Source organism: Ammospiza nelsoni, chromosome 11, assembly GCF_027579445.1.
Source record: "Ammospiza nelsoni isolate bAmmNel1 chromosome 11, bAmmNel1.pri, whole genome shotgun sequence".
NCBI lineage: Eukaryota > Metazoa > Chordata > Aves > Passeriformes > Passerellidae > Ammospiza > Ammospiza nelsoni.
In genome coordinates, this window is record NC_080643.1 from 16675475 (window position 1) to 16689249 (window position 13775).

At 50.1% G+C, this 13775-nt stretch overlaps 1 protein-coding gene across 3 annotated transcripts in view; it reads left to right on the top strand.

Annotated features, from left to right (window-relative positions):
* The window catches only part of RAD54L2 (RAD54 like 2), a 68825-nt gene that overhangs the window by 52141 nt on the left and 2909 nt on the right, over positions 1-13775 (top strand). For 2 of the 3 annotated variants that reach the window (XM_059479834.1, XM_059479835.1), the window contains 15 exons: positions 241-374; positions 1088-1284; positions 1963-2305; positions 3162-3339; positions 3812-4063; positions 4637-4755; positions 5059-5174; positions 6172-6271; positions 6598-6803; positions 8033-8208; positions 8927-9123; positions 9236-9432; positions 9902-9991; positions 10544-10636; positions 10849-12342. In XM_059479834.1, the coding sequence (XP_059335817.1) occupies positions 241-374; positions 1088-1284; positions 1963-2305; positions 3162-3339; positions 3812-4063; positions 4637-4755; positions 5059-5174; positions 6172-6271; positions 6598-6803; positions 8033-8208; positions 8927-9123; positions 9236-9432; positions 9902-9991; positions 10544-10636; positions 10849-11837 (3387 nt within the window). In that variant the 3' untranslated portion in view covers positions 11838-12342. Of the gene's footprint in view, positions 1-240; positions 375-1087; positions 1285-1962; positions 2306-3161; positions 3340-3811; positions 4064-4636; positions 4756-5058; positions 5175-6171; positions 6272-6597; positions 6804-8032; positions 8209-8926; positions 9124-9235; positions 9433-9901; positions 9992-10543; positions 10637-10848; positions 12343-13775 lie in introns of those variants that run through there. The other variant, XM_059479836.1, reaches the window with a different exon arrangement.

The following is a 13775-nucleotide window of genomic DNA, read 5'->3' on the forward strand; positions in this document are numbered from 1 at the left end:
CCCTACACTGCTTCTTTCTTTGCATAGAGAAGGTTGATTAGTGTCCCATCACTCATCAAGCTTTATCACATCCTTGCTGCTCTTACCCCTCTTTCATTCCCTGTGTTCCTGAATTTGCATGCTGCGAGCTGCTGCTTCCATCCAAGCATGCTGGGTGTCATTCCCTAATCTCATTTCTGCTCTTAAAAATCCCAAGTGACTCAATTGGGTTTTTAATTCTTCCATGGCTAACTTTTTCAGGTGAATACACTTCAAAACTGGCTAGCAGAGTTCAACATGTGGCTCCCAGCACCTGAAAACCTTCCTGCTGATTATAACTCCAAAGAGGTCCAGCCCCGCACCTTCAAAGTCCACATCCTGAATGATGAACACAAGTAGGTGACAGTAAAAGCTTTCTGAGCTCTTGGCTCAGGGACCTCAGCTTCTTCCTGGGTCATTTTCCTTGCCTGGATCAGGGCAGTGCAAGTGCAATGGTCCTGGGGAACTCTCAGTTCATTAGCTGTGTCTATACACCTACCTGTTGATGTCTTCACCCTCTGGGTGGGATATATTTGAATCTGCTGATGCTGCTTCAGCCATGTATTTACTGTTGGCCAGGATCTGGTGTACTGTGGGGGACTGAGTGAAGAGAGTGTCTTGATCTGAACCAATTCTGAGCAGGCTAGAAGGGAAGGAAGCCTGGGGGACAGGAGCATTGAAGGAGACAACAGGATAAACAACTGGAAGATTACAACCATCTGCACTGGCAGCTTGTTCTGCAGATGGTTTTTGCAGGGGCAAACTCAGCAGCTCTGTAAAAAGGGAATTCTTGAGTTCTATATGCTTTTGTGCATGACAAACTTCTACACCTCAGTTCCTGTAAGGATTTGTCATTCTCAGTCCTGCTCCATGGCATATCAAAGGTTTCCCCCCGGCTCTGTATCTGTTTGTTTCCTAAAGAAATTTCATTGTAAACCTCCATCTGGTTTGATGTGAGAAAAATGCTTTAAAATACCCATTGAATGGGTATTTTTTCTCATCAGACTCCAATCCAGTGATTCAACCTGAACTTGGAGTAAAGCTTACAGTTTATTTGGTTGTTTTGCAGGACAACAGCTGCACGAGCAAAGGTGGTGAATGACTGGGTGACAGAAGGTGGTGTGCTGCTGATGGGATATGAGATGTACCGTCTCCTCTCACTGAAGAAGTCCTTTGCCACTGGCAGGAAGAAGAGAACAAAGAAACAAACTGGCCCTGTCATTATTGACTTGGATGAGGAAGACCGGCAGCAGGAGCTTCTGAAAGGTGGGAAGTCAGCCCTGAAGAGGGGAGAGTGTGGCCCTCCTGTCCAGCTGTCTGTCAGCTGTGGCAGCACAGGGAAACAGCCTATTACTTGCTTTTAGTATCACTGACATAATAGAACTTTGCTGGGCAAGATTGTCTTTGGAGGCAGAAGGTTGTTGAGCTTTGTCTGAGTCTTTAATTTCTTGAAAGAGCTCCAAGTAATTCAGTACACTGAACTCTGGGATTTCTCATTGTGAGATTTGCCACTCTGATTTGATTCAAGACACCCAACTTGATGCAATGCAGGTCACTGAACAGAAATTAAGGGACAGTCATGTTTGCTTATTACTATATTTTGCTAAATCAGAAGTACTGTCTAATGAAATGTTATCTCCTGCATCTCTTGGATACCTGCTATCTCTAGGATAGTTAGTAAGAAGAGAACTAGTAGAGTTAGGAGTGAAACTGCTGGTATTGTGGAGAATAGGGCTGTTGTGGCTGTAGACATGAGTTGGATGAGAAGGTGACCTGCTGTGAGGTTGGCTGATAACATTCTAGCCTTGCTCTCTGCACCCACGGATACCCACCTCTGCTTTTTTGTCTTTCAGAAATACCCCTCTATTGTGTAGCTGGTGACCTTAAAAACCAGAACTTTGACTTATTCATCTCTAACTAACACTTAATGTCCCTTGTCCTCAGGGATTGAGAAGGCTTTGTCTCGCCCCGGCCCAGACGTGGTTATTTGTGACGAAGGACACCGGATAAAGAACTGCCACGCCAGCACCTCGCAGGCGCTGAAGAACATCCGCTCGCGCCGGCGGGTGGTGCTGACCGGGTACCCCCTGCAGAACAACCTCATCGAGTACTGGTGCATGGTGGACTTTGTCCGGCCTGACTTCCTGGGCTCCAGACAGGAGTTCAGCAACATGTTTGAGCGGCCCATCCTGAACGGGCAGTGTATCGACAGCACCCCCCAGGACGTGCGGCTGATGCGCTACCGCAGCCACGTCCTGCACAGCCTGCTCGAGGGCTTCGTGCAGCGGTGAGTCCACGGGCAGATCTCAGGGGGGTAGCCCATGCAAACAGCTCCTTCATCACAAGTTACCTGGCATGTTTGTGCAGTGCAACTAAATCTTGATGCCTTATAGAATCATGGAATTGTTTAGGTTGGAAAAGACCTGTAAGATCATCAAGTCCAGCCATTAACCCAGCACAGCCATCACTAAAGCTTGTCCCCATGTGCCACACCTACGAGTCTTTTAAATCTCTCCAGGATTGGTGACTCCACCACTTCCCTGAACAGCCTGTTCCAATGTCTGACCACCCTTTCCATGAAGAGATTTTTTCTTATATTCAATCTAGATCTCCCCAGAACAATATGAGGCCATTTTCTCTCACCCCATTTTCTCTTGCTATTTCTTTTCTCTTGTTTTTTGGGAGAAGAGGCTGTTCCCTTCCTGAATATAACCAGGTAGTCATGGAGAGATAGAGGTTTCCCCAAAGCCTCCTTTACTGCAGGCTGAGCCCCCTCAGCTGTTCCTCATCAGACTTGTGCTCCAGACCCTTCCCCAACTCTGTTGCCTGAATCTGGACATGCTCCAGCACCTCACTGTCTTGTAGTGAAGGACCCAAAATAGAACCCAGGATTTAAGGTGGGGCCTCACCACTGCTGAATACAGGGAGAGGTTCACTGCCCTGGCCTGCTGGCCAAGCTATAAAGTTGGTTTGCTTTGGTACCACAGACTCTGATAACAGAGAACTACACCTCTAGCTGCCCTGGAGTGACCTCAGGTTTATTTTGATGGCTTAATAGCCAATTTGGATGTGTGCTTTATGACATCCTTATCTTAGAATTCCCTTCCCCTGTATTTATCTCACTCTTTTTATTTCCTCCACAGGCGAGGCCACAACGTGCTGAAGGTTCAGCTCCCATCTAAGGAAGAGCATGTCATTCTGGTGCGTCTGTCCAAGATCCAGCGGGCCCTTTACACAGAGTTCATGAACCGCTTCCGGGACGCAGGCAACAGCGGCTGGCTGGGGCTGAACCCACTCAAAGCTTTCTGTGTCTGTTGTAAGGTATGTTTTGGCAGAAAATGCAAAGAAAGGTTCTAATCTGTTGGGGAAAGAGTTATATAAGTCAAAGAGGAGGTAAAAGAGGGAGATCATCTCTCCCCAGAGTGCTCTGCAGTGGTTCAACAGTATTGTTATCTTTGCTTCCAGAACTGGGATGCAGGGATGTTAAATGTCTCTTTCAAACTGTGCAAGAAACCTGCTGGCATCAGCTGCAACAATCTGGGCTGATACCTTAAACTGCATAACTGTACCTGCTTAGTGCAATTAGGCAGCTTTCTCTGCCTTTGTGCTGTGTGGGGTGCGCAGTGACCTCCTGGTTTGTTCTCAAGGAAAGAATTGGACACATTTAAAGATATGAGAGCCAGAAGAAGTATTAGTTCTTTCCTTTGAATAGCTGTGGAAGCTTTCAGGTCAAAATCATTGGCAAGCAGCAGACCAGTGCAGGTCTAACCACTTCCTTTCTGTATCCCTTCAGATCTGGAACCATCCAGATGTGTTGTATGAAGCTCTGCAAAAGGAGAATCTGGCAAACGAGCAGGATTTGGATGTGGATGACCTTAGCACAGCAAGCACTAATTCCCGCTGCCAGCCTCAGGGAATTAAAGTTAAAACAGAAAGTAATGCTTTGGCATCACCAGTTGGAGAAGCTACTAATAGCAAGTTCCTCCAGAGTGTTGGCTTCAACCCTTTCCAGGAGAGAGCAAATCAGGTCGTAACTTATGAGTGGGTGAGTGTCACTGCTGGAAAACTCTTCGTTTGGAGAGTCTGAAAGACTGGACAGTTTTCTGAAGCAGAGTAAAGAGAAGACTCTTCTGTTTGAGTTGTGGGTTTCTCTTATGTTCTCTTTACCACAGAGCATCTTGATAAGCAGAATCTGCGTAGGGCTAGGAGGGGTTTGTGGTTCTCAGGAGGTAGAAGTGTAGGCAGCACTCTTATGTCATTGTTGTCATCTGACCAAAAAGGCTGTGGAGTTTGTTATTCTAAATAAAGGTGTTAGGGTGAAGTTTGATCTAAATAAGAGGGTGGTAAATCTAGAAGGATGGAGGAAAGCTCTTGAGATGAAAGAGTCATGAGAGGTTGAGAGGACAGTGAGAACTTCTTCATTCATGGAAGAAGTTTGTCATGTGGAGCTTCTGGAATGGGAGATAGCAGCAGTAGTTGGGAGTATCTTGGTCACCTCAAGCAACTGGATGTAAATAACCTTGTTGCCATGATTTATTTCTCTCACCTTGAGACAGGGTTGTTGAGCTAAACAGGGAATGAGCAACTCCACCTGTAATAGTCTCCTGTTTCTTGGTAGGCCAAAGACATCTTGTGTGATTACCAGACGGGAGTCCTGGAGAACTCACCCAAGATGGTGTTACTTTTCCACCTAATTGAGGAAAGTGTGAAGCTTGGAGACAAGATCTTGGTCTTCAGGTAAGCAGAGTATCACCAGCTGATCATACAGTCAAATACTGGAGTAGTTGGATCCCCACCCCAGTACTAGGAGGTTTTTACAGAGTATGAATGGTGTGGCAGTTCCCCTTTTTTTCCTTTATTGTATTAATGTGGATTTTTATCTGTGGATAAAACTTCTGCCACTGTCACATTTACTAGTGAGGAGTGTGCTGCACAAACAGGGTTTGACAAGCATCAGCACTGTCATGGTTGGGGAAGGGTTCTGATACTCCACTTCTGCTGTTGGGAACTTTTTCCTGAACAGAGATCTTGGTTTTGCAGCCAGAGCTTGTCCACCTTATCTGTCATTGAAGAGTTTTTGGCAAAGAGACCGATGCCGAGTCCTCCAGGCTCAGATGGAGGAGTTCATAACTGGGTCCGAAACATCAACTACTACAGTGAGTGCATCCAGTCCTCCTCTCTTTTGTTGTGACACTGTTTGATCATGTGAAGGACTAATTCCTGAAAGTTGCCCACCATCTTCTTTTAGTTGTCTTTGGGTGTGAAAATGCTCTGCTGAAGCATTCTTCTGATGAACTTCTTTCAGACTGTTTTTACTTTAGTTGTTTTGGAAGACAGTGTCAGTTGGATAGCAGCTAAGCAGTAATTTCCAAATCCTCTTTTGACATCTTACTTAGAAGATGTTAGACATCTTTGACATCTCACTTACACACTACTGCTTTTTTTAAGTTGCAAAAGATACTTTTTGCTTCATGTTGGCTATTTGCTAGATCTTGCTTCCAAAACCAGAATCACTGTGCAATGCTTTCCCTTGCTCAAGGCTGTGACTTCCTCTCCCTTATTCCCCAGCTTTAAATCTTTTCCTGGTATGGGTTGTTGCTTTGTGTGGCTACTTTGCAGGCCAGGACTGAGAAGAGTGGTGGATATGGTGTTCCTGATTTTTGCAGAGCTGCCAGAAGCAAGCTGCTGCTCAGGAACAGAGACATGACACCCCCTTAACACCAGCACTTTCTATGCTCAGGTCTAGTTTTCTGGGGGTTTGCCAAAGCCTTTACAATTTTGCTTTCTCTTGATTCCTGGAGCTTCCTGCATACATGAGGCCTTTGTTCCTCTTGTTCCTGCTTGCTATCCACCTTGCCTAAAGCAGAACCTTAAAGGGCTAGATGTGTTGTAGTGCTCCTAGGCCTGGCCTTGACAAGTTTGAGTAATAGTTACTTGATATTTCAGTTGATCAAGTCCCAGCCTGGCTGGCTGCATTACACCTGCCTTTTTGGGCATATTACAGGTACAGAGTGGTCCAGTTGAGATCCTGGAGTATGACTTGAATTGGTTTGGAGCCAGTTTCAAAGCTCAGTGTTTGGAAAGTGGGTTTATTCTGATAGAAATCCCCCAAACCTACAGAGCTTTTACATGTATCTTTAATTCCATTGTCAGGACTGGATGGCAGCACCTCTGCCTCAGAAAGGGAACGGCTGATTAACCAATTCAATGATCCCAGCAATGCCTCTGTTTGGCTCTTCCTTTTGTCCACACGGTGAGTTGGCTGCAACAGAAGGGCACGGGGGAGGACTCGTACTGTGTTCTGGATGCATGTGGGTTTTCAGTTCTTAACTTCCTTTGTAATGTGCTCTCCATGGTATGACAGTGCCATTGGCTTCTGAATTCTCTAGAGATGTAGGATTTCAGCCTTAGGCCTCTGCAACAGCTTAACAGTCTTGGAAAGTAAACTCAGGTTTAAAGTTTGACTGGAAAAAACTTTCCATAGACCCTTTATGGACTCTTGGCTGTGATGGTTGTCCCTGCCTAGAGGTTTTGAAAATTGACCATGGCAGCAGTTTGAAATTTGCCTTAATTTTCCAGTGCTGGGTGTTTGGGTGTGAACCTCATTGGAGCAAACAGAGTGGTGGTGTTTGATGCTTCCTGGAACCCGTGCCACGATGCCCAGGCCGTGTGCCGGGTGTACCGCTACGGGCAGAAGAAGCCGTGCCACATCTACAGACTGGTGTCTGATTACACCCTGGAGAAGAAGATCTATGACCGCCAGATCTCCAAGCAGGGCATGTCAGGTGAGTGTGGATGAACACAACGTTCCACTCTCAGCTTTCACTCCCCTTAGCTCCTATGACTCCTGTTTCTGTGGGTTTTGTAACTTCTTTTTTCAAGGTTGAAAAATAGAGAGGTGACAGGCACCATCCCAGGGCTATGTTTGATGTTTGAGTTGGCAGTGACATGGGATCCTGTAAGAAATTCATGGTGATAGAGCCAGCATCCTGCAGCAAGGTTGTGGTCCCAGTCCACTGCTGAGCCATTTACTTCCCCTGCTCGTCTTCTGGTTACTGCAACAGACTGGAGACACAGGAGGTTGCTCATCCTGTTTTCCTTTCTGCCTGGATATTGCTTATCATAAACTGGGTGTTACTACTTAAATAGTTCTGTGTCTCCATTTTCCTGCAGTAAGAGAGGGAAAATAGCTAAATTAAAGCATATATTGACACCTTTGACTGTTAGTGCTTGCTTAGGTGCCAAGAATAAATAATTCATTGTGGTTCTGACCTGCCTTCGTACCATAAGTATCTTTTGTGCTGCCTTGTTCCAGTTGTCAAACTGCTCTCACAAAATGTGCAGCTGAGGGTTGTGGTGACCCAATGAGAGCTCTGTGTCCTTCTTTGCTCAAAACTCCAGAGGCAGCAGCCCAGCATGATCAGCTCAGTTTGCTGTTGTGCACTTGAGGTGGAGTCCCCTGGCAGCTGGCCTGGCTCCCAGGAGAGTCCTGGATAGAGGTGTTTTCTCCATGTGCTCCCATTTGACCTGTTTGCAGGAGGGAATGTTCAAGGAAAACATTCAGGCTCTTGTGAGTGAGGGAATGTGTCTGCTTTTCTGAGCTTTCCACTTTAGTACATAGTTATTAATTTGAGCCTTTTTGGTGGGATTTGTGGGAGAACACATACTGATATGGCTGCAGTTCTGTCCCAGGATGTGTATGTTTACAGCTTGTTATGTGAGATGGGCCACTATCCATAATTAGTTTTGTGTTCCTGTTTGTCAGGAGCTTGGTGACCTGCACAGCTTTGCTGTGCAGTCTGGAACACAGGCACGTGTCAGCCTGACTTAGTCAAACAGGCTCAGCTCTGAACATGATGATTTTTCTCTTTGCCCTGACATTTACAGAATATTTCTGAGGATTGTGTAGATTGCAGGGAGGGAGTTGCATTAGGACAGAAGTGTAGGAAGGGCAACAGGCAAGCAGTGCTGATCTCTTCCCTTGTCTGCTCACTCCTTTTGCTCTCTTTTCCAGATCGGGTGGTGGATGATCTGAACCCAGTGCTGAACTTCACTCGACGGGAGGTAGAGAACCTGCTGCATTTTGTGGAAGAAGAATCTGACCCTGCTCAGCTCTCCCTCAATCCGAGCAAGATGAAGGAGTCTGTTCTACAATTAGCCTGTCTCAAGTATCCTCACCTCATCACCAAGGTAAGATTAACCTGTTTCTTTGCTGGCACTGCCCTGCACAGGCAGGAGTGGGCCTGGAGGAGTCTGGCAGTGTGATGGGGCCATGGTGGCAAGAAGGATGCTGGTGGGAATAGGCAGAAAATTCTCTAGAGAGGACCCAAAGATCCCTGCCCTTCCCTGTGATATCTTCCTCTCATCTAGAAACACCTCTGTTCTGTACAGGTTTGGGGGCAGGTTGTCAGGCACCCCTTTCTTCAGCTTTGTGCTGGGTGTGAAGGTGGCAGTGGAATATCCCAGCTTGCTGCCAGCTCTTCTCCTGGGGTGACTTTAAACTAAAGCTGGAACAGGCAGCACTGGCCTGTGCTGTCAGGAGTGTCACTGGCAGGGTGGTGCTGCAGATTGGGCCTGTGCCAGGTGCTGTGGGGCTCTGGGGGCTGTGTGACATGGTGGTGAGCTCCGTACTTGTGCTCTTGGCCTGGCCAAAGTTCCTGGGTTTTGCTGTGTGCTCGTGGTAAGTGATGGCCTTGGTTGGGCAGGTGATGGCATTAGCTGGCTGTCACCCTTCAAGATGAGCCTTGGGCACATCCATAGCGTTGCCCCCACTCATGCTTTGCCATGGCCAGCTCTGCCAGCCTGGGAAGGAGACAGGCTGCGGCAGGAGCGGGCACTGCCGTTGGGGGTGTGCTGGTTCCCTCTTGTGGTGTGTGGGTGCCAGAACCGCGGTGCTGTGGGGTTGCAGGAGCCTTTTCAGCACGAGTCACTGCTGATCGACCGGAAGGAGCACAAGCTGACCAAGGCAGAGAAGAAAGCAGCCAAGAAAAGCTATGAGGAGGAAAAACGAGCATCCGTCCCTTACACCCGGCCGTCCTACGCACAGTATTACCCAGCCAGTGACCAGAGTCTGACGAGCATCCCTGCCTTTAGCCAGAGGAACTGGTGAGCACCTGCCCCTTCCCTTCTCCTCACGCTGTAGCCATGAAATGAAGGGGCAGATGATGCTTATCACTGTGGGGCAGGTGCTGCACTCTCCTTCCTCCTCTCTCACTAGGCGACCAGCCCTCAAGGGTGAGGACAAACCAGTGGCAAGTGTCCGCCCAGTTCAGTCCACCCCCATTCCAATGATGCCCCGGCATGTCCCCATGGGTGGTGCAGGATCAACCTCAAGTTCCAACCCTGCTGTCAACTTTCCCATCAACTATCTACAGCGAGCTGGTGTCTTTGTGCAGAAGATTGTTACCACCACAGGTGAGTTGCTACTGCTCAAAGTGGGTTGGGTCACGATGCCCATGGTGAACTGAGGATCAGGGTGAGTTGCAGATGCCCATGTGGGCTGTGGACAGATGGGCATCAGAGGCAAAGATACTGTCTCTCTGCATTTGAGTGGTTCCTCTGTGCCTGGAGGAGTTTCCCTGCAGATATATAAGACCCATGGACCTGGTGGATTGTTGGGAGTGAACTTTCCCTGATAGGGCCTGCAATACTGTCGCTCATGGTTCTGGAGATGCTGTGTCAGAACAGCATGGCTTTAGCTTCCTTGGGGCTTCTGCTACCTTCTTGTGCTGTGTAGAAATAAATCCAGGGCTTGCTTATAGCACAGCACACAGGAGAGACAACTGCACTGCAAAAAACAGGGTTGGTGGTGCACCTGCCCTCTCCTGGCTGTGGCTGACATGTAGCTTAATGGACACTATTCTGTTTCTTTCCCCACTGCCAGATATTGTGATTCCAGGTACAAATACATCCACTGATGTACAAGCTAGAATCAGTGCTGGCGAGAGCATCCACATCATCCGAGGGACAAAAGGTAATTCTGTCCTGCTAAGACTTGTGGATAGGGTCCTAGCCAGTGCTAATTAGCAAAGAAAATCATACAAAGGCATGAATCAATCCCTTGAGAAACAAAGAAACAAGAAGGGAAGAAGGTCTTGAGTTTGCAGTGACTCTGTTGCAGCCCATGCTCTGGGTGTGCTGATGCTGCCTGGCTGTTGCATCTGGGGCTGCTCCTGTCCCTCAGAGGAACTGTTGAACTTTGTGCTCAGTTCTTCCTTCTCACAACACTCACTGCAAGTCCTGAGGCAGCCACACACTTCCTGGTTCTCCCAGAGCAAACTGTTTCCAGTGTGAAGTTCCACATTTCCTACTGGCAGCACACTGGGAGGGGGGATGTCCAGTCTAGGAAAGCTGAAAGGGTGAAAGGGGAGGTTGAGGAAGGGGCTAAAAGCCCTCCACTGGGCCTATGCAGTACTGCTGTCCTATTCTTGCCCAAGGAAACTTGCAGGCTTGTAGATCCAGGTTCTGAGCTGAGGCTGGAGTTGTAATGAAGTTGTTGAATGAAGTTTTCCTGCCTCTGTTCCAGGGACATATATCCGGACCAGCGACGGTCGGATTTTTGCCATACGGACCACTGGGAAGCCAAAGGGCAATGAAGACCGTCGGACAGCTGCCTCAGGTAGGGGCTTGTGGGTGCTGTGTGGGGCTTGCAGGTGTGCTCTCCTGCTGGAGTGTCTGGGGCAGCATTCCCTGTATTCCATCAAGTCTGTGTTAAGGCTTGCCCCACCGTATCCCCAAGATATTTCCACCTTCCTTTCCACTGTTCCCTCTTGGCCCGCAGGTTTTTCTCTGAGGTCGCGTTTCTCACCTGCCCCATCTCCTTCTTTGCAGGCTCCCAGAGCTCTTCCCTGGAGTCCACGAGCAATGGCAGACACAGTGCCTCATCCCCGCAGCTCCCCAGCGCGGAGGAGCTCACTCGGCCCATCTCCCCCGACAGCCCCGAGATCATCAGCGAGCTGCAGCAGTACGCGGAGGCGGCGGCCGCGCGCGAGTCCCGCCACAGCTCTCCCAGCAGCACGGCGCCGCAGGGCCACGCCGCCCGCACGGACACCGCGCCCGGCGCCGCCGCCCGAGGAGCCGAGCAGCGCCTGGGGGGTCCCTGCGTGGCTCCCTCCGTGTCCTCGGCCCTGCCAGCCACCAGCCAGCACGGCGATGCCCACCCGGTGTTGGACTTACGGGGCAACAAGCGCAAGTCGACGTCGCCATCGGCTCCGGAGGAGCAATCCCGGAGGCAGCAGAAGAAGCGCCAGTTGCCGTCGTCCTCGCAGCCGTACGAACACGGGTACCCCGTCTCTGGTGGGTTCACCATGCCTCCTGTCTCTTTAAACCACAACCTAACCCATCCATTTGCCTCCCAACCAGGAAACTCCTTGTACATGGGCACTGGCTCCTCTTATTACCAGCTGCCCAATTTACTCCCAGACCCTCATCTGGTGTTCCCTGTGACTACTGACCCTCTGCTGACAGCCGGCACCGCCAGCTCTTCTGCTGCTACCTCAGCCACCGCCAGCGTCCCCTCATTCATGCTAAACCCTTCTCTGGCAGGGGTGCTGCCCAATTACTCGCTTCCCTTCACGCAGTCACTCCTGCCCGAGCCCAGGATGTTCGCTCCTTTCCCAGCCCCCGTCTTGCCTAGCAGCCTTCCCAGGAGCATGGCATCTGCCTACCCTGGCTACATGTCCCCTCACTCGGGCTACCCAGCTGGGGGTCTCCTTCGGTCCCAGGTGCCTCAGTTTGAACCCCAGGAGGTCCCAGAGGTGGGATGCAGCTCTAATGACGAGGACAAAGACGACGATGTCATAGAGATCACAGGGAAATAAAAAGGCCCAGCTCCTGCTCGGTCTCAGCTCCGCCACGAGGCAAAAGTTGCAGGACCTTTTTGGGAGTCAGGATTTTCCCTCTGGGCCACGGCAGTGGGTGGAGAAGGATGCGAAGGGTGTGGCGTGGGGGTGGTTTTGTTCTTTTCATTTGGTTTTGTTGTTTTTTAGCTGTCAAGGATAAGAATTGTATTAGGGGCTGGGAGAGGGGAGAGGGATAGAGTGGACCTTTGAGAGCCGGGGGAGCAAGAGCCGGGGAGGAGGGAAGTAGCAATGCAAACTGTAGGAGTGCCTCCCCCCACGCTCTGTCTGTCTGTCTGTCTCTGTTCTCTGTCTTGTCTGGCCGTGGAGGCTTGGTGTTGTGAGTCACTGCCCTTCTCAGGCCTGGAGGTGCGGGCTTGACCGCTGGCAGGGCTGAGCTCCCTCTCACATGAACTGCCTTATCTGTGAACTTCTTTCACTGCGAGAGGGGTGGGCCGGGGGTGACTCCACCAGACTCCACCTTTGTTGGGGACAAAGTGTTTTTAATGGGGAGGGAGTGGGGAGGCATCTACATTGTGTATGTTGGGGCAGGGAGGGAGGGGATTGATGTCAAATAAAAGAAGAAAGAAAAGAAAAAAAATATAAAAAAAGAAAATACCCCACAAATTGTCACCCTCTTCAAATTCACATGAGACTAATGTGAGTGGAGGGCTCCAGGCAGGCTCCTGTGCCAGGGCTCTGGTGGGGGGCTCCCCCAGGCATTTCTGGAGGGTCCCATCCAAGGTAGGTTGGACCTGTGAGTCTGATGCCACCTCTATGTGCTAGGCCAGATGAGTGGAGCAATGCCACATGTCTTGGTGGCCATCAGAGGGGAATCCTGCTGACTTCCCTGTATCCTGCCAGGCTGTGTGAAGGCCACGTCTCATCCTGCTGTGGCCCACCAGATCCAGGGGTGGGTGGGCTCGCTGCTGCTTCTGAACAGCACCAGGCAGTGGAGAAGGTTGGGAGGGGACACTGGACCAGTGCCAGTTGCTGTTGAATCTGTGACTCGAGAGACTTTCTCCTGCACAGAATCTCTACATTAATTTATTTCATGAAGGCATAATATTTATTGTCTGGGGGAAGTCTTTCTTTCTACTTTTAAATTAATTTCCATATTAAAAAAATAAAAAGCTGGCCTCCAATCATGCAGTGGTCACTTGTTGGGTTGTCTATGTGGGGACAGAAGCAGATGGTTGACCAAAGCCTAGCCTAGGAGCAAGGGCCTACTGTGGAGGTGGCCCGTGGCTGACCCGGGTGGCACCGGTTGGATGTGTTCCAGCAGGACATTCTGCCAGAGCAGGGGCTGCTCTGGGTGCTGAGCAGCTGGAGGGAAGATGGAATCCTCTTATCATGGGGCAGGTGAAGGAGCACATGTGGAAGCCTCCTGTGCTCATTCCCAGTGAGAAGAAGGAGAGCTGTGAGGTGTGTGGAGCTGGGAAAACAGAGCTCTTGCTGGGGAAGTGCCTTTCCCCACGCAGGGAGTGCAGAGCCTGGTCCTGGCCCTGCCAGCCAGCACCCCAGCTGTTCTCAGGGCCAGGGCTCCTAGGGAGAGGCTGGGATACCCAGGTGCAGCTGGACTCGGAGCATGTGTGTGTGTGTGTGGTGTGACCACGCTGGGAAAGGCATGTGAAATGCAGGAGGCTCCGTGTCACATCTGGGTATCGCCATGCAGGAGCTGTGCTCGCCTGCCTTGGATGGCCCTGGAGCTGGTGGTGGCCTGTAGGGGGCCCCTAGGCCACGGAGGCTACAGTCACTGTGCTTGCTGGGACCAACTAGGTGTAGGAAAGGGCAGGATGTCCTAACATCCTCCACCAAAGGGGTGCTGGAAGATGGGGACCTCCCTTCCTTAGAGAGAGGGTTGTGTGTGCACGCGCGTGTTACGGAAATACAATAAAAAATGTTATGGGGCTTTCCTAG